At 46.3% G+C, this 19,588-nt stretch overlaps 1 protein-coding gene across 2 annotated transcripts in view; it reads right to left on the bottom strand.

Moving 5' to 3' along the window:
- Positions 1 to 19,588, bottom strand: part of LOC111148490 (tectonin beta-propeller repeat containing 2) — an 86,974-nt gene that overhangs the window by 64,180 nt on the left and 3,206 nt on the right. For both annotated transcript variants that reach the window (XM_022505072.1, XM_022505073.1), the window contains exons 2-4: positions 6,824 to 6,952; positions 6,299 to 6,430; positions 2,038 to 2,195 (exon numbers count right to left, since the gene is read on the bottom strand). In XM_022505072.1, the coding sequence (XP_022360780.1) occupies positions 2,038 to 2,195; positions 6,299 to 6,430; positions 6,824 to 6,952 (419 nt within the window). The remainder of the gene's footprint in view (positions 1 to 2,037; positions 2,196 to 6,298; positions 6,431 to 6,823; positions 6,953 to 19,588) is intronic.

Here is a 19,588-nt window from a genome sequence, read left to right as displayed (position 1 = left end):
CATTTTCTACCAGTGCACCCAACCCACTGCTCCCTGGTCACCCGGGCCCCTCTGGCTCCCCGAACGCTGAAGCCCTGGCTGAATCTGCGGCCTTGGCATTCGCTGTTTCCTGAGACCAGAATTCTCCTCCAGCAGCTCTTCCTGTGCCTGAGGCTTCTGCTCAAATATCACTTCCCCACAGAAGTCTTTCCAGACTATTCTAAGAGAGCGTGACCCCCCACCCAGGCTTCACCCCAACTGCCTTCTCTGCAGCACACACTGCTGCCTACACAGCTATTCTGCTTGGGGGCAGAGACCTGTCCCTTGCCCACCTGCCCACCGCATGCTACTGCCCCACACGTGCTGGATGACACACGGCTTCCAGGGGGCAGACCTGCAAGATGCCCCTTCTGAACCACAAGCTCACATACATGCAACAGAAAAACAATCTTTAAGACACAGGGATGACCAACTTTTCCATTTATTCTGTGTTATCCCCACTCCTCTAGGGCTCAGTGAAACAGACCTCCCAGGAAGAAAGGAGAGACATTTGTTTGCATCCGCAGCCTGGAACAGTGCCCAGCATAGGCCACAGGCTCGGCCACACATGTGCACCAGGAGGGGCTCATGGAAACTTGCTTAGGTTTCCACACTGGCGCTTGGAAGACCAGGTTTTAAGAGAAGGACTATTGGCTGCTCCCCGTGAAAAGGAACTGGTTTTCCTATCTATCCTGCACTACCCTTCCAAAGAGTGTAGTGAGACACTGACGCCAAGTCAGAACAAAGCATCAGGCAGAAGAGGGGGACAGTGGCAGAGGGAAAGGCGAGATGAAGACGTGCAGAGCCCCTAAGCCGGAACTACAAATTCCACTGCGTTTTCCAGGGGCCAACCGGGAGACTACTGCTATAAAAAGGCTAAATTGTTGATGGATTGAGGGGGTATTCAGCATGGAAAACAGAAGCCAAAGGGAGGCTTGATCAGGTCTTTTAATAGCTAAGGGCTGCCACACTCCGCCCATGTGACCTCCCCTTCTCCAGGCCATCCATCACCCGCCGGGCTGTCACCACCAGCTTCTGTGGGCCCTCCCTCTCTCACGCAGCCAACCCACATCCCACTGTCAGCCTGTTCACCCCACTCCCCAGCCTACCTGCCACCAGCCCCTCTGATCCTCTCTAAGCAACACTGCCCTTTTACCAGGAACTTCTCCAAATCCCGCTGCCAATCCACAAGCTGCTGGCACCCATCCTCTCTTTCTGCCCCCACTTGGCTCTTGCCCCTCTCTCTCAGGATGAGAGGGTGGCCCCACCACTCTACCCAGCCCCTCCTCACTGGCCCCACCCCCAGGTAAACTGGGCCCCAGGGCTCTACACATGTGTTTCTGGCAGGGAGACCCGCCATGCACTCCTGCTGCCTCTTCCCACATGGCGGATAGGCGACTGGACTTGGTCTACCCCTTCTCTTGCTGTCCTTCTGGGTAGCAGGTCAACTGGGGGACAATCTCTCAGCCTGGAAGCCTCCCACTCTTCTTGGCCAGTTCTACTGCTCCCTCGCCCACTCCTTCAGGGAGTCTGCCTTCAGCTCCAGGCTGGGGAGAAGTTTCACAGCACCCCACACACTGCTCCACAGCAGGTAACACAACAATTAACTTTCCTGCTGAGTTTATTAAGTTTTCATGATGGTGGGCTCCTATCTACCTTGTCTGCCTCTTATCCCCAAGCCTGGCCCAGCCCACACGGTGCAGCGGGGCCCTGACCCTTGACCACGGGGCTGTGGGAGAGGGGCACCTGCGCAGGAGTGGACCCAAAGCAGACCACATCGGAGACTCCCCCAGATCCTGGCACTCAAGGCAGGGAGGCCATGCCTGCGGGTTCTCCCAGAAGAACAAGAGGGATGCGCTGTTCCTGTTTAATGCTGGAACAAGGTGCCCTAGGCAGGTTAGGGACCCACTGGGCACCCCAGGCTTAGAGCAGCTGTGGGCTTGCACATGACAAACAGGAAACCTAGGAAAACTTAAAGCCCCTCTGTAACCACCAGGCTGGGGCACTTGTGACGCCCACCTTTTCCTTGGTTGTGTTCCAATCTGCTTGACAGACTTTTCTTCCATGTAAAAAAGCAGGCTTCTTTGTAGTGTAGACACGAGCAGCACTTTCTGGCTATAATCCAGCTGCACGATGGAAGACGGCTCCTCCAACACCAGATGCGAGTTACACACGCCCTGTGAGAGAGTCTGGTTAAACCCAGCTCAGTGCAGAGTTCAAGCAACCCGACTTCCTCTGTGACGGGAAATATCCTTCTGTTGTTTGTATTCGGATCAGTTTATACCTTAAAACGTATGTTGCTAATTCTCAACAGATTCGGTGTCAACCCACTGTGATAAAATTGTTTGGGAAAGTTCTTACTAATGAGAAAACAACATTAACAACCTATCTCAGCCTATATCAAGTTTGGCAAGAAAAACTGAAAAATACTGTATAATTTCTTTTTTTTTTTTTAAGATTATTTATTTATTTATTTATTTATTTATTTGACAGACAGAGATCACAAGTAGGCAGAGAGGCAGGTAGAGAGAGGAGGAAGCAGGCTCGCTGCTGAGCAGAGAGCCCGATGCGGGGCTCGATTCCAGGACCGTGGGATCACGACCTGAGCCAAAGGCAGAGGCTTTAACCCACTGAGCCACCCAGGCGCCCCTGTATAATTTCTTTTAAAACATTCTCGGTAGGCAGTTCAAAGAAGAGTCCGTAGGGATCTAAGTGGAAATATGTTACACTATCACTATTATTTATTCTAATCAAACACAATGGGACTTTCTATAAAATTATTGTGGCAACTATCACCTAAGGTCACATTACACTCTTTCCCCACAAAGAGTTCAAGGCAATTTTGGGGACATTATATCCATGCCAACTGAAAGGGTCAGAAAAAAACAGAGAAAGAAATTCAAACAGGTTTAAATATATTGAAGAACAAAGGTAAACTCCAGAAGGCATTTTACTGCTGGCACAAACTCTATTTCTTGGTGTCAAAAATCTGCTTCTAGAAGTTACTCTTCTCCTAAACCTGTTTCTTCAGTTGTTTAAGAAATCCTGATGCTCTGTCACAAACCTCGTGGGGGTAGGAGGAAGAGCAGCAATCAGATTTACTGGTAAAACTTACATACAATAAAACTGACCCTTTTTAGATACACGGTTGTATGGATTTTGAAAAATGCATACAGTTATACAACCACCAATACAGTGAAGATAGAGAAATTCTCTTACCCCTAAACATCAAGTACTTTTAAAGCAGATTTTCCTCCCACGTTTGTAGTTATATAAACTGTAGCTTTTCAGTTTTAGACTTAGGTTATAATGAACTAAATTTATTCTATGAATTTTGCAAAAACACTCAGCCTCTCATATCTTTTTTTTTTTTTTTGCAAATCTCTTTATACTTGTATTTAAAACAACAACAACTGGGGCGCCTGGGTGGCTCAGTGGGTTAAGCCTCTGCCTTTGGCTCGGGTCGTGGTCCCAGGGTCCTGGGATCGAGCCCCGCATCGGGCTCTCTGCTCAGTGGGGAGCCTGCTTTCTCCTCTCTCTCTGCCTGCCTCTCTGCCTGCTTGTAATCTCTATCTGCCAAATAAATAAAAAAAATAAATAAAATCTTAAAACAACAACAACGATCAGAACCTCAATAAAGGTGGGAAGTAAGTTCCCAGCACGCTAAGGACATTGTTTTCTACATGTGGCTTTCTCTCCGCTTTGCGAAACGCAGGCCCGGGAGCGGTGCAGGCCTGGTGCTGCCCGCAGGCCTGAGCAGAAGGAAGGAACAACACAGGGGTTCCTAATAACCTCAATGCTTTCCTGCATAACAGCGGTTCTCCAAGTGGGCTCCGCAGTCCTTTCCACAGGGTCTGCAAGGCCCAGACTATTTTCGTTATAATACTAGATCGCATCCGCCTTTTTCACTGAGCTGACATCGGCAATGACACAAAAGCCATGGTGGGGAGAGTGGGGCCCTGAATGCCCCTAATCGTCACTGTGTCCTCTGCCAACACTCGTGGGAAAAAAATGTGCATTTCACTGAAGATGGTCTTTCACACAGAACATTTATAATTTCATTAAATCCTGGCTCTTGGGTAGACACAGTTTTGAATTTTGTGTGATAAAATGGGGCAGGTACTGTCCTACTGCTGCACACTGAGGTACTCTGGTTCTCAAGGAAAAGCACTTGACTGTTAGAGCTGGGAGCGCAACCAGCTGCCTTCCCCCCCAACCCCGCCCCAGAATGCCATTTTTCTTGACATACTATAATTACTCAAACATGGGTATTTGGCAGACATTTTCTCAGATGGAACAAAGTGGCCTTGTCACTTCAGTAAAAACAATTGTGTTTGTTGCTGATAATAAATTTCAAGTTCTCAAATGAGGCTTAGAATTGAAATGAGGCTTAGTATTGACCCTTGTGAACTTGGGCAGTTCTCAGTAGCTACAGCCTTTTCTGATCAGAATGATGGTATTATTGACAAAAACACGTTCTTTGATATTATATAATTAAATGTGTCCACATTTGAAAAGATCTGCTTCATTCAGTAAGATCAATATTTTCCAAGCGACCAACACATGATATTACAAAATCACGCGGGGATCAAAGAGCCACTCAAAGTGCCAGGCAGGCCGCTGGATTTCGCTGTAGGAGGACAAAAAATCCATCCACACGGTTTCAGCTTCCCAGTTACAACTGACCTTTAGAGAAACCACCATCCGTCAGTTGGGGATAAAATTCACGAAGAATATCCACAATTCTCTAAAAAGGCTAGTACAATACTGTCCTGTTTCCAACTACAGGTCTGTGAGAGGCCAGATTTTCTTTATATACTCCAACCAAAACAATGTATTTGCAAATGCAGCTGTCCTCCAACAAGCCAGCAGCCATTAAAGAAATTTGCAAAAACGTAAAGTACTGTCTTTCTTTTCACTTGTTTTGAAATAGTTATTTTCATGAAAGTTATTTCTAGTGATAGGTTTATTTTTTCAAAATAAAATTAATAGGGGTGCCTGGGTGGCTCAGTGGGTTAAAGCCTCTGCCTTCGGCTCAGGTCATGATCTCAGGGTCCTGGGATCGAGCCCCGCATCGGCCTCTCTGCTCATTGGGAGGCCTGCTTCCCTTCCTCTCTCTCTGCCTACTTGTGATCTCTCTCTGTCAAATAAATAAATAAAATCTTAAAAAAAAAAAAAAAAAAAAAAAGAGTGTAGGGGCGTCCTGAGACCAAACACTTTGAGAACTTCCGCTAGACAGAACTTGTAATAGGATAGTTGTTGATCGGAGGGACTAAAAGCTACTCAGCTAGGGGCGCCTGGGTGGCTTAGTTGTTAAGCGTTTGCCCTGGGCTCAGGTTGTGATCCCAGGGTCCTGGGATCGAGGCCTGCGTCGGGCTCCCTGCTCAGCAGGAAGCCTGCTTCTCCCTCTCCCACTCCGCCTGCTTGTGTTCCCTCTCTTGTTGTCTCTCTCTGTCAAATAAATAAATAAAATCTTTACAAAAAAAAAAAAAAAAAGCTACTTGGCTAGTAATTGCTGAATTCCCGCTATGCATGAGGAATGAAGGCTACACGTCAGGAAAGGAAAGGCTCGTACCAAGGTGTTCAGTGCAGCTGGGCAGACACGTGACCCAGTGAAGCACAGGTCTGCACAGAGGCACACGAGCGATGGAAAAGATGCGGGCTTCGGAGCAGAACCTGTTTGAAGCTGAGCTCCATCAGGTGTTGGCCTGTGACCCCGGGCTAGTGATGGGGTCACCGAACCTTGGGTTCTTCATCTACTGACAGGGGAAGAGCGACACGCAGCTCAGGGCAGCGTTGTGAGGATTAAACAAAGCAACAAACATGAGGGTGGCGGCTGGGCACTGGACTGCCACCAAGCCTCCTCGTCCTGAGCCCACTCCCTCCCACATGAGAGGCAGGCTTGGCTGGGGCCAGCTCTCCGCCTCCCTGAAAGCACTGACCTCTGTCCATAGTTATGATTATGAAAGGCTTCACATGGCTCCTACAAACCCTTCAAGGAGACAGTGACAGTGGCTTCTGTTCGAAGGAGCAGCAGGAGACAACAGGAGAATGGACACCGTGAGGGAAGGGGCCAGTGCAAACAAAGGCCAACCCTTTAGTCACAGCAGAATAAGCTTAGAAAATGTTAGAGAAGTCCTTGAGGGAAACTGTTACAAACAATAATGAGATTATAAAGGGACAAATGATTGGGAATACAAACGGACCGGCTATAAGATGATTATGGATATAATTGTTCCAAATAGAAGAAGGCCAAAAATATTTCTGGAAATAATCTTACCTGGTCTAGATCCAGAGAAGAATAGACAATTTTCCCTTTGTCATCACCAGAGAACAATTTCATTCCATTGGGGCTCCAAGCCAGCGCGGTTATGCTGTTTCTGTGAATACCGGTGACATCAAATCTCCGAAGCTGGGAACGAACGACAGACACGCGCACAGGGAGAGAAAGGGGTGCGCACTGTGAGACACGCTCTGTGGGCACAGGGGTACAGAGTCCCTCCTTCTCCTGGAGGAGCTGGTCTCCCCAACCTGGTTTTCCAGGCAAAACCCTGCACAAGGTCTCCTCTGGTTAGTGACCTTGAAAGCAGACAGAGGGCAGCCAGAGAACGTTAGGCACAATCTAAATTACCCAAACGCGCTTTCCGCCAAGTGTCCTCCCGAGAACCAAATGTTATTGAGTATTAAGAGCACAGGGTGAAGCTTTTCTGAGCACGTATCTTCCGAGCGGGGGAGGCTTTCTCCTGTGAAAATCCGCAAGGAATGTGCCAAGAGGGTAAGAAATGCCGGGGAGACTAGCACTTACTTGTTTGTTTCTCCCCGGCAGCGAGGACACAAGCTGAAAGACAGCGACCCTCCCAGAGGCGGTGCCCGCAGCCACGAGGTCATCGAAGCAGCTCAGCAGCTTCACCACCGTGATGGGTTCCGTTTTCCCCTAAAAGAGCAAACATTCAAGACAAGGCCAGCTTCCAGAGTGGAAACATTACCCCTGGAGGCAGAAGCCCGGCATCAGGCTGCGGCCTCTGCAAAGCCCTGACTGAAAACGCATGCAGTCCAAGAAAATAATTACATCTGTTAGACCCTCTTTTTTCTTTCTAGGTCTCTCATCTTGAAATGACGAAAAAAAAAAAAAAAACCATTTCTAATAAAGGAAATGCTCATCAAACAAGTGAGAATATTCTGAGCTATCAAGGAGAGCATGCGAAGATGCTTGGAGAGCTTGCCCAGAACGGGAGTCTGGAGTAAGAAAAGCTCTCCCAGACCCCAGCTCTCTTTCTTCTTTCTCAACTCGGACATGCCACTCCAGCACTGTAGTCCACGGTCTGTGTGCCACGCACGCTTGCCACGAGGACGAGGAGACGATACATGTGAAAGCACTTTGTAAATGGGTTTGTTCTTAGATCAGTAATCAAAAAACACTAACCCAAGCGTCATACATTGGCCTATTAAAAAATAAAGATTATTATTTTTTAAAGATTTTATTTATTTATTTGACAGACAAAGATCACAAATAGGCAGAGAGGCAGGCAGAGAGAGAGGAGGAAGCAGGCTCCCTGCTGAGCAGAGAGCCTGATGCGGGGCTCGATCCCAGGACCCTGAGATCATGACCTCAGCCGAAGGCAGAGGCTTAACCCACTGAGCCACCCAGGCGCCCCACTGGCCTATTAAAAAATAAAAAGCACATGTACTGGGATGCCTGGGGGGCTTAGTCAGCCAAGTGTCTGCCTTTGGCTCGGGTCATGGTCTCAGGGTCTTTCGATCAGCTCCGCGTCAGGCTCCCTGCTCAACAAGGGGCTTGTTTCTCCCTCTCCCTGCCCCCTGCTCATGCTCTCTCTAATAAATAAAATCTTAAAAAAAAAAAAAAAAAAAAGAAGAGAAGAGAAAAAGCACACGCACAAGCATGGCACACAGAAACTCAGGCTTCCAGACCATTGAGTGAAACCATTCATTCAGAAAAATCACACCACCACTTGGCCTTGCTGAGACGGACGGCGAGATCTGCACTGAACTACCGTGATCGCCACATTCTGCTGCAGTAACTTAGACGGTAAGCGGTCTGTCAAGGGCAGAAGCACGCCCTCCACACTCAGGAGACTGAGTCAGCTGCTGCAGTGACAGAAAGTAAAGTAGGTCGCAGGCCCGCGCCGCTGGTGGCGGTGAGCGCGTACAGCCCACGGGGGCGGCGATGACGGCGATGACCGCTCGCACTTCCGTCAAGCCCTGCAGCTCTCAGGGCGCTCTCCTGGGCTATAAAGATGCCTAGTGAGAGCCTGACGGAGGTAAGGGACTTGGGTCTTAAGCTAGAGGAAGGCAAAGGGGAGCCCTGGAAAATTCCTGCCTCTGCCATGTGTCCATCCCACAGGTTTCTTTTCTTTTTTTTTTTTTTTTAAGATTTTATTTATTTATTTGACAGACAGAGATCACAAGTAGGCAGAGAGAGAGAGAGAGGAGAAAGCAGGCTCCCCGCCAAGCAGAGAGCCCGATGCGGGACTCGATCCCAGGACCCTGAGATCATGACTGAGCCGAAGGCAGAGGCTTAACCCACTGAGCCACCCAGGCGCCCCATCCCACAGGTTTCTGGTAAGCCCGACCTGGCACGGCACAGCACGAGGAGGACAAGCGGAGCGTGCAGGTGCGAAGCCCGGCGGGAACCTCCTGTGGTGGCTCAGGCCGAGGCACCACGGGCCTCATCTGGAGAAGCGGCAAATGAGCGAGCACAAAGGCTGATGAGGAAAGAGACTGTCAGGACCTGGTCTGCGCGAGGATAGTAGGTGAACGGCACAGCCACCCCCTTCCCGGAACGTTCCGGGCGCCAGCCACGCCGGTCCGCCCTCCCATGCGGCATGTCCCCGACTCCTCACGCAGCGGCACGGGGCGGGCTGGGGTCGCCCCGTTTGCCTAAGGACACACGGCTGGAGGACTCAAGGGGATCCCGGCCCTGCCCGGCTGCCCCGCAGAGGGATGGCTAGGAGGCGCGAGCACAGGAAGAGGAAGGAAGGACATCATCATCCGCACTGTGGCCAACACGAGTGGCGGGTTCTTGAGCGGGACCCACTGGTGCCACTCCAAGGGACGACCGGGACAGAACCTGCTTCACACGCAGGTAGCCCTGGTAGGGTGGCCCAAGGCTGGAGAACAGCATCCTGGGAATGTGTACTTACAGGAACCACCGCCACAACAGGAATTAAAATCCCTTACCGGACATCGAGCCAGGTCGTGAGACAAATCCCAAACGGCTGTGTACGTTTTCTGAATGAAAGGCTTCAAAATAAAAACCACCACTCACATGGGCCAAAAGCCTGAAAATCTGTGTGTTGTGCTTGTACACATGCTTTTTAATATGTTAACATTTTGAGTTAATGTTATTTAATATAATAATTAATAAACGTTATGGTTCTTGACTTAGGAACCAAAACATCCCAAGAATCAGATTATCAATACTTAGCTTATAGAAGCAAAAACATGAGGCTTCAACTGCCTACAGTATAAGTCTAGCTATTCTGGAAAACATTCCCCTCCGAACACCTCAAAGTGCTGAGTAAGATACATAAAATAACCTTTTTGAAAAAAAGACATTTTATTTATTTATTTGAGGGAGAATGTTTGTGTGTGCATACAGCAGGAAGGGGGAGAGGGAGAGAGAGAATCCCAAGCAGACGCCACACTGAGCACAGAGCCCATGGGACTTGATCCCAGAATCCCAAGATCATGACCTGAGCTAAAACCAAGAGCTGGACGCTTAACCAAGTAAGCCACCCAGGACCCCCCATAAAACATCCTTTTAACTGCATAGCTGACCTCTAGAAAGTAATTCTAGAGGTCCAACCCCAAAAAGAATATTGTCAAAATACCGTCAAACCCTGAAGCTATGGGCCACACCAGGACTACCTAGCCAACACCCAGAGCTTTGGTGTCCTGAACTGAGCGGGGCTAATGAGGATGAGGCTTCAGGCCAGACAAGTGGGGAGCTGGAACTGATATCCCCTGCAAAAGCCCGGGAAGAACCCCTGAAACTCTAACCCTCAGTCAAAGTGTAAACAGTGAAAAATCAATTTGCTGGCAGATAAAGCTGACAAGGAACTCTGTCTTCTCTCAGACATTGACTGCAATAAATAAAAAAGAAGAATGTTCCTCAAGAATCTGTCATCCCAAGCCTGCCCTGTTTAGCATCCGAGTTTGAATGTATTTTTCCTTTCCACAGGCAGTCGATCTGAAGTGCTTGGATGTGAGCAGCAGTCCAAGGGGCCTGGCAGAGTAAGTACAAACCCCACCTGTGGGACACAGTCCTGACCCCTGTCCCTCAGCATTCACAAATATTGGGACCAGCCACAGAGCTCCTAATTAGAAACCATCACAGGAAAAAAGGCCCCATGAAGAAGAATCAACTAAAAAAAGCAGTAATAGGGGCACCTGGGTAGCTCAGTGGGTTAAAGCTTCTGCCTTCGGCTTAGGTCATGATCTCAGGGTCCTGGGATTGAGCCCTGTGTCGGCCTCTCTGCTCAGGGGGGAGCCTGCTTCCTCCTATCTCTCTGACTGCCTCTCTGCCTGCTTGTGATCTCTGCGTGTCAAATAAATGAATAAAATCTTTCAAAAAAAAAAAGCAGTAAAAGACTTGGACAATCCTTTGCCCCCACCCAAGTACTGCATTTAGATTGAAGAGACCCAGAACATAAAAGAAATATGCTTAAAATTTTAAAGAAACATAAAAGGGAATTCAAAACAGAATAGTAAGTTACTATCAGAAATGAAAAAGAATCAGGGCGCCTGGGTGGCTCAGTGGGTTGGGGCCTCTGCTTTTGGCTCCGATCATGATCCCGGGGTCCTGGGATCGAGCCCCACATCGGGCTCTCTGCTCGGCAGGGAGCCTGCTTCCCCCTCTCTCTCTCTGCCTGCCTCTCTGCCTACTTGTGATCTGTCAAATAAATAAATAAAATCTTTAAAAAAAAAAAGAAATGAAAAAGAATCAAAAGAATTTATAACCTTAGTTGTGATTAAATAGCAGAGCTCAAAGAAAATTATTGAACGAGATGACAGACCTGTGTAAGAAAGACAGAAGAAAAGATAAAAAATAAGAAAGAGCAGAGTCCTGGAGGACAGATATAAAGGTCTGACCTATATCTAATTGGGACGCCAGAAGGAAAGGGGATAAACAGGAGGCAACATGTTCAGAGACAAGGACTATTAGATGCCCAGAACTGATGAAAGGCCTGTGTCCTCAGGAGCACAAGCCCTGACAAAGATTAAAGGAAAGAAATACACTGAACACACTGTGTGGTGACACAGCAATGCCTCAAAGACCAGGAGACGACTGTACCATGTCAGACGAAAGGCAAATGACCAGATACAAACAAGTATTAAAAACAAACCTCTCAGGGCACCTGGCTGGCTCAGTTGGTAAAGCACGTAACTCTTGATCTCAGGGTTGTGAGTTTGAGCCCCACCCTGGGTGCAGAGATTAAAGATAAAGTCTTTAACAAAACAGAGCAAAACTTCGCAACAGAAACGATGGAGTCCAGGAGACAATGGAAGATCATCTTCAAAACGCTGACAGAGAAAAACCATTAGCTTTGAATGTACGCCTGTCTAAACTCACAGACATAGAGACATTCAGACAAAAAAGTCAAGTGTACAAGACACTTACCATGTATGAGAAAGACCAGACAGACATCATAGAAAACTATAGACCAATATCCTTCATGAATACAGATACCAAATGACTACAATAAACTATTACTGAGACGACTACAGCACTATTTTAAAAAAGATACTACATCACAACAGAGTGGGGTTTATAGAAGTAATGCACAGCTGAATTAATAATCAAACTCAATACATACAATATGCCATATTGGCAGAAGAAGAAAATCATGTTATCTTAACAGATTCAGAAAGAGTATCTGACAAACTTCAATACTCATTCATGACCATAAGGCTCAGAAAATTAGGAATAGAAATAAGTAGAGGGGTGCCTGGGTGGCTCAGTGGGTTAAAGCCTCTGCCTTCGGCTCAGGTCATGATCCCAGGGTCCTGGGATCGAGCCCCACATTGGGCTCTCTGCTCTGCAGGGAGCCTGCTTCCTCCTCTCTCTCTGCCTGCCTCTCTGCCTGCCTCTCTGCCTCCTTGTGATTTCTGTCAAATAAATAAATAAATCTTTTAAAAAAGAAAGAAAGAAAGAAAGAAATAAGTAGAAATAAAAAAGATCTAGGAGGAATCTAACCCTAATGAGTGTACACACTGAGGCAAAGACGTCTGTTCTGTGGACGTTATCCTGGAGGTCCTAGCAAGTAGAGTAAATCAAGTAAAAAACTGGAAGGCATACACATCAGAAATGATGAAGTAAAATACTTTCTTCACAGGCAGCAATGACAACCTATGTAGAAAACCCCAAGAAATCTATAAATGTATAAAGAAATCTATAAATGTACATAATCGGTTGTATTTCTACAGGCCAGCAACAAAAAAAATCTGAAAGGAAAATAAATTGTTGTACTATTCTTATATCATTTGTAAAGTGGTATAATATTATTTGAGTATAGATGGACAAATGTTGTAAATCCTAGAAAAATAACTAAGAAATAAAACAGATAGGACCTAATAAGCCATAAGGGACATAGAATAGAACCATGAAAAAATAATTAGTCTAGAAGACAATAGGAAAAGAAAAAATGGTAAGATTTAAGAATAGGTGGGATATGCAGAAAACTACCACCAAGATGGTAGACTTAACTAATGTTTCTTACCTGGGGACAATTATGCTTCCCACCCTGCCATGGGACATCTGATAATGTCTGGAGGCCGCTGCAACTTGGCTGATACTACTGCCATCTAGTAGGGAGGAAGCAGGGGTGCTGCTCGACATCCTACAATACACAGGGCAGCACCACCAGACCACAAAGTCAGTGGTGTCAGGCTGAGGAACTGTGACTTAAACCCAACCATACTAATAATCACATTCAACATAAATGGCCTAAATTTGGTATAACAGAAGGTAGAGATTGTTGGGGCATCTGGCTGGCTCAGTTGGTGGAGCATGCAACTCTTGATCGTGGGGTCATGAGTTCAAGCCCCCACTGGGTGTACAGCTTACTTTATTTTTTTATTTTTATTTTTTTTAAAGATTTTATTTATTTTATTTGACAGACAGAGACCACAAGTAGGCAGAGAGGCAGGCAGAGAGAAAGAGGGGGAAGCAGGCTCCCTGCTGAGCAGAGAGCCCGATGTGGGGCTCGATCCCAGGACCCTGAGATCATGACCTGAGCTGAAGGCAGAGGCTTAACCCACTGAGCCACCCAGGCGCCCCTACAGCTTACCTAAAAAAAAAAAAAAAAAAAAAAAAGGTAGATTGTCAAACTGAATAGAAAAGTAAGACCTGACCTTATGTTATCTTCAAGAAATGCACTTTGGGGGCACCTGGGTGGCTCAGTTGGTTAAGCAACTGCCTTCGGCTCAGGTCATGATCCCAGGGTCCTGGGATCAACCCCCACATCAGGCTCCCTGATCAATAGGGAGCCTGTTTCTCCCTCTCCCACTTCCCCTGCTTGTGCACCCTCTCTCTCTTTGTCAAATAAATCTTTAAAAAAAAAAAGAAAAGAAATGCACTTTGGATATAAAAGCACAAATAAACCAAAGGTAAGAATGGAAAAAGATCTATCATGCAAACTCTGATTGTAAGAAAACAGGAGAGGCCATATTAACACCAGAGCAGAGAAGGAATATTACCAGAGATAAAAATTGACATATTATAGTGATAAAAGGATCTATTCAGTAAGACAGAACAATTCTAAATGTATAGGTACCTAATAATAGAGCTTTGAAATGCATGAAACACTCTCCCCCCGCCATCTCTAAAAGTTGGGGAGCACCTGGTGGCATAGTCAGTTAAGAATCTGACTCTTGATTTTGGCTCAGGTCATGATCTCAGAATCATGAGATCGAGCCATGCATCAGACTCCATGCTGGGTACGGAGCCTGCTTGGGACTCTCTCACACCCTCTTCCTCTCTCAAAACAAAATAAAAATAAAAAAAAATAACATTCATGACGCAACGTAACAACCTGAATGTATTTAATACCACTGAACTATACACTAAAAGGAAAAATGGTGAATTTTACATTCTGTATAATTTACCACAATTTAAAAAAAATACGTGAAGCAGAAATGAACAGAACTGAAGTGATAAAAACAAATGCACAATTTCTGTCGGGGACTTCAACCTCCTCTCAGTGACCAACAGAAGCCGGGGTGGGGTGGGGGGGCACTGTTGCAGGAGTCTGCGTCCTCCAAAGAGCAGGACGTGATGGTGGAAGCAGACATGCAAGGCATTTGTTTGGGGAAACACTTGTGAGGGGACGGGGGAAACAGCTGGAAGAGGCCGAAGAACTGCCAGCTCCCAAGGCAGGCCTGCAACTCGAGATGGAGAGAGGGAAGGAAGGGCGGCTGCAAAGGCTAATCTTCAACCGTAGTGCAGTTTCAGAAAGTTGCAGCCACACCAACAGGAACACCCCAAGCCAAAGTCACTTGTCAGAGGATTCCCAGTTTTCACAAGAATAAGTGCGCCTTGTGACCCAGCTGCGCCCAGTCATTGGCTCGGAGTAGCGAGTGGGAAGGCTGGTGGCTTCGGTGCTCATCAGTTACACGCCGCCCCCCCTCCAGGAAGAGAGAATCCTTGAGATTAGGATATTGCCAACCACCACATAGAATAAAAAGACACAGGGGTGCCTGGGGGGCTCAGTGGGTTAAAGCCTCTGCCTCCGGCTCGGGTCATGATCCCAGGGTCCTGGGATCGAGCCCCACATCGGGCTCTCTGCTCGGCGGGGAGCCTGCTTCCCCCGCTCTCTCTGCCTGCCTCTCAACCTACTTGTGATCTCTGTCTGTCAAATAAATAAATAAAATCTGGTTGGGGGGGGTGGAGTTATGGACATTGGAGAGGGTATGTGCTATGGTGAGTGCTGTGAAGTGTGTAAACCTGGCGATTCACAGACCTGTACCCCTGGGGATAAAATATATTATATGTTTATAAAAAATAAAATTAAAAAAATTTTTTAAAAATAAATAAATAAAATCTTAAAAAAAAAAAGAATAAAAAGACATAGACCATGATTCTATTCTCTATAAGGTGATGAAATATTTGAGGTTTATTTTTTATGACTGAATCAGGATACACAAAGCCTCTTGTAGAACACTCAAGGCACAAAGCCACCACTGATCTTCTTTAGCAGTATTTCTATTGCATAAAGTCAATCCTTCATGTGAGACATTATTTAAAAATGGAATTTTTTTCTTACCACACTGGCTGCATTAAAATACCGATCTAGCACTGTTTTTCTCATAAGTCTACAAACAGAGGCAGGGCTTAATAACATCGAGTACCCTACTTAAAAGCATTGCTAGTTTAAAATGACCTGCACAGGAAGACTGAGCAATCCAGGGTCTACTGATGGCCTCATGGTGCCTGTTGTGAAGGACACAAATGACGGGGCTACCTCCAGGAGCTCTCATGGTCCAGGACACGGAAAAGACCCATCACCAAATCCATGAGCCAAGCACACACATGCAGGAGGCTCACAGGCAAAACGCGGTCAGCTCCGACAGGTGCAAGGGGCGGGAGGGGCAGGCAAGATCACTGCCGTCACCATGCGAGTTGGCTCACTACAACCAGGTGCCTTATGGCATGGTATTCTCTTTTTGTTTGTAAAATAATGAAATATGGTCATATACAAGACTATATACACCAGCTTCGACTGTCATAAAATGAATTCCCATGGAGTCCCTGTCGAGCTCGGAAAAGCAGACATCAAGAGCACCTTCGAAGCCCCTGGGCCCTTCTCCCTGACTGCAGGCCCTCCTGTCACCAGAACCACTACACTGACATTGGGGTTAATTATGCCCTTGCCTTTCACCCCTGTACTGCATACGCATGTGTCCTCATGCACCACAGTGAGCAGATGTGCCCAACCCAGACATTCAAACTGGAGAATCATCATGTGAATGGCCCTTGACCTCCGTGACCCAGATTTCTTCAGTGTCCTGGTGCCATGTCTAGTGCCCAGGGAGGGTGTCCTGTGATCACCTGATGCACAAGAAGTTAGAGTTGAAGCCAAAAGTCAACTCATCATTTTATGAATGAACAGTCATACAAACCAGAATGCTCACGTAGGTATGACCTGTACCTTCTTCCCTCACTGGCTGGTGTACATGGGTGTACAGTAAGTTTCGGTGAAAAGGTGTCCGGCTAGCACAGAGCCGTTTCTGATCAAGCCGCTATAAGCATGAGGGCCAGCCACTCCAAAGAGATCACAGCTCTCAAAGGGATCCCCCTGCCGCCCTACCGTATAGGTAGCTCAACCTGATTTTTCCCACGTTGCACAGCAGACCATATACTCTTCCTTCAGTCACATCCTCTTTCCTTTTTTAAAAATTTTTTTTTAAAGATTTTTATTTATTTGACAGAGAGAGACAGAGATCACCAGAGATCACCAGCAGGTGGGGGGTGGGGGGGAAGCAGGCTCTGTGCTGAGCAGAAAGCCCAATGCGGGGCTCAATCCCAGGACCTGAGATCATGACCTGAGCCAAAGGCAGAGGCTTAACCCACTGAGCCACCCAGGTGCCTTCCTCTTTCCTTTTGATATGGGGACAATTCAGAATCATTCTGGCCTGGGGGACACTCCTCTGTCTCTTTAAGGAGACTCTGTCCATCTCAGATCTCAGCTAGTGTGTGTTTAGTGTTAACATTTTCCCCATTCCCAAGTTGTTAGGGAGCACTTCTTGTTGCCCTGTAGCGACAATCTCTTCAAATGGAAATCTAGTTTAAAAATTTAAGGAAAAAAAAAAGACTGATTTGATAGACGCCAGTTAATGATTTTCTGGACAAACACGTCACCATTAGGACCTCATCCAGCCAAGCTCCTCGGGCTCCTTGGCAGGCCGTGTCCCCTTCATATACACGAGACACAACTGCATGGAGGGCAAGTGCTCCTTGTGAGTACAATTGTACCACATTATTTTAAGATTCAGCCAGCTCTGGGGGCACCTGGGTGGCTCAGTGGGTTAAAGCCTCTGCCTTCGGCTCAGGTCGTGATCCCAGGGTCCTGGGATTGAGCCCCGCATCAGGCTCTCTGCTCAGCACGGAGCCTGCTTCCCCCTCTCTCTCTGCCTGCCTCTCTGCCTACTTGTGATCTCTGTCTGTCAAATAAATAAATAAAATCTTTAAAAAAAAAAAAAAAGACCCAGCCAGCTCTGAAGACAAAAATGACAAGAACAACTTAGTTAATCCATCTCTAGGATCATGTAGCTAATGACTGACAGCCAAAGCTCAGAACAGATTTTTGTTGTGTTTACACAAGTAATAAATGAAAACATTAACAAAAAATTCCAATAATTCCACAGTATTTAAAGAAAACAAAAAAATACCTCTTCATATTCCCTCCCTTAGCTTATCCCATTCTCATTTCCCGCAGAGACTGAGAGTATCACATCAATGGATACTCAGGGGTACTCTTCCAGATCTTTCCCTGTGTGTTCTATATACAGATACTTAGCTTTCTTTTCATACCCTAATAATCTAACTCCAAATTCTGTGTTCTTTCCAAAACAATTTTTATTTTGTATTTCCTTTTGTGATCTTCCACAATTCTAGGTTTGTATTCTATACCAAATGGATGCTTGAAAAACACTTTTGATAGGGCTGCTCAAGAATGGATTTTGGCCCCAGTAAAGTACATTTTTTTTCTGATTCCTCAGTAACAGAAAACCAGCTTAAAAAAAAATGTATGTATGTATATATGTGTGTGTGTATATATATATATATGGGATTTTTCCTGGAGTGCCCTCTTTGTCTGCTGGTTCCAAGAATTTGTACTAGATTCTCTCAAATTCCGGTCATCCCTGCAAAGGTTATCTAGCACATCATTTTCCTTCAAAGCTCATAGGGCTCATCATATGATAAAGAGGATGCTAATTCTAGGTAAAACTATAAAATAGACAATTAGGTGTAATTGTAGCTTCATTCTAGGGAACGCTAAACTTGTTCCCTTAAGTTTTTTTGAGTGTGGAGGCTGAAATTTAAAAAACAGTTATATAGTTATATTTTTAAAAAATGACAATAAACTGATGATCAATGAGACACTAAAGAACTGGGTTGTAACACAACCTGAGCAAGGGACCCTAGTACCTTCCACATGGTAGAAGCCCACAAGGGTCCTGGAGCTGACCCTGCCCAAGGAACAGGCTCCAGCCTACAGTGTCATGTGGGAGACCCTGTCTGCCTTTCTGGCCTTAACTCACACCATTCCATGTCCTGCTCTGTATTCCAGTTCCATCCAAATATACTTTCTGAACACACACACACACACACACACACACACACACACACACACACTCCAACACTGAACCTTAATGCCAAAGATTACCTAATAGTGAATTAAAACCTAAGTGGCTGGGATGCCTGGGTGGCTCAGTCGGTTAAGCATCTATCTTCAGCTCAGGTCATGATCCTGGGGTCTTGGACGTGAGCCCCACGTCAGGCTCCGCACTCCGCACTCAGGAGGGAGTCTGCTTCTCTCTTTGCCCCTCCCCCTGCTTGTGTGCGCTCTCTATCTCTCTCTCACTCCAATAAATAAATAAAATCTTGGGGAGAAAAAAAACCCTAAGGGGCTAGCAAAACTACTCTATAGTGTTAGTGGTCAGAAGAGCAGTTACCTGGGGGAGGAGTACTGATTGGGAGCCAAACAATGGAGTCTACTGGACTGTTGAAAATGTTCTATATCCTGATCTAGGTGATTACACAGATGTATACATACACTGATTCATCAAGCTGTATATTTGAGATTTGTGTATTTATGTAAATTGCGCTTCAATTAAAAAGTTGAGAAAACAAAGTAAAACAGAGAAAACCTGAGAGGTCTGCTCTAATTTGAATCTGTTGAGATGTGTTTTATGCCCCAGAATATGGTCTCAGTGAATGTTCCAGGTTCACCAACAAGGAATGCATCCTCAGCTGCTGCTGAGTGGAACATTCTCTAAATGTCAACTAGACAGTGTCGGTTGATGACACTGCTCAGCTCTTCTATATTCTTGTTGGTTTTCTGTCAAATCCTTCTACCACTGAAAGAGGAGTGTTGAAGTCTCCAACTAGACTCGTGGATTCCTCTGTTTTTCCTTTCAGTTATGACAGCTTTTGCTTTGTATGTCGTGGAGCCCTGCTATTGAGGTTCACACACATTTAAGACTGCTGTGCTTCTTGGTCAACCGGGCCGTTTACCATTACGTAATAGCTCTCTTTATCCCTGGTCATTTCTTTGCTCAAAATATGTTGACAATGGGGTGCCTGGGTGGCTCAGCTGGTTAAGCGTCTGCCTTCAGCTCACGTCATGTTCCCAGGGTCCTAGGATCCAGCCCCGCATAGGACTCCTGCTCAGCAGGGAGCCTGCTTCTCCCTCTCTCTGCCTACTGTTCTGCCTACTTGTGATCTCTCTGTCAGATAAATAAGATCTTTAAAAAAAAATACTTTGACATTAATATAGTCACTCTGACCTTTTAATTAGTATTTACATGATATCTTTTCATCCTTTTA

The sequence above is a fragment of the Enhydra lutris genome, unplaced genomic scaffold (assembly GCF_002288905.1).
Source record: "Enhydra lutris kenyoni isolate GAN:26980312 unplaced genomic scaffold, ASM228890v2 scaffoldscaffold20, whole genome shotgun sequence".
In the NCBI taxonomy this organism is placed as follows: domain Eukaryota; kingdom Metazoa; phylum Chordata; class Mammalia; order Carnivora; family Mustelidae; genus Enhydra; species Enhydra lutris.
Note: the sequence above shows the minus strand (reverse complement) of the source record. Positions and strands in the feature narration are given on the sequence as shown.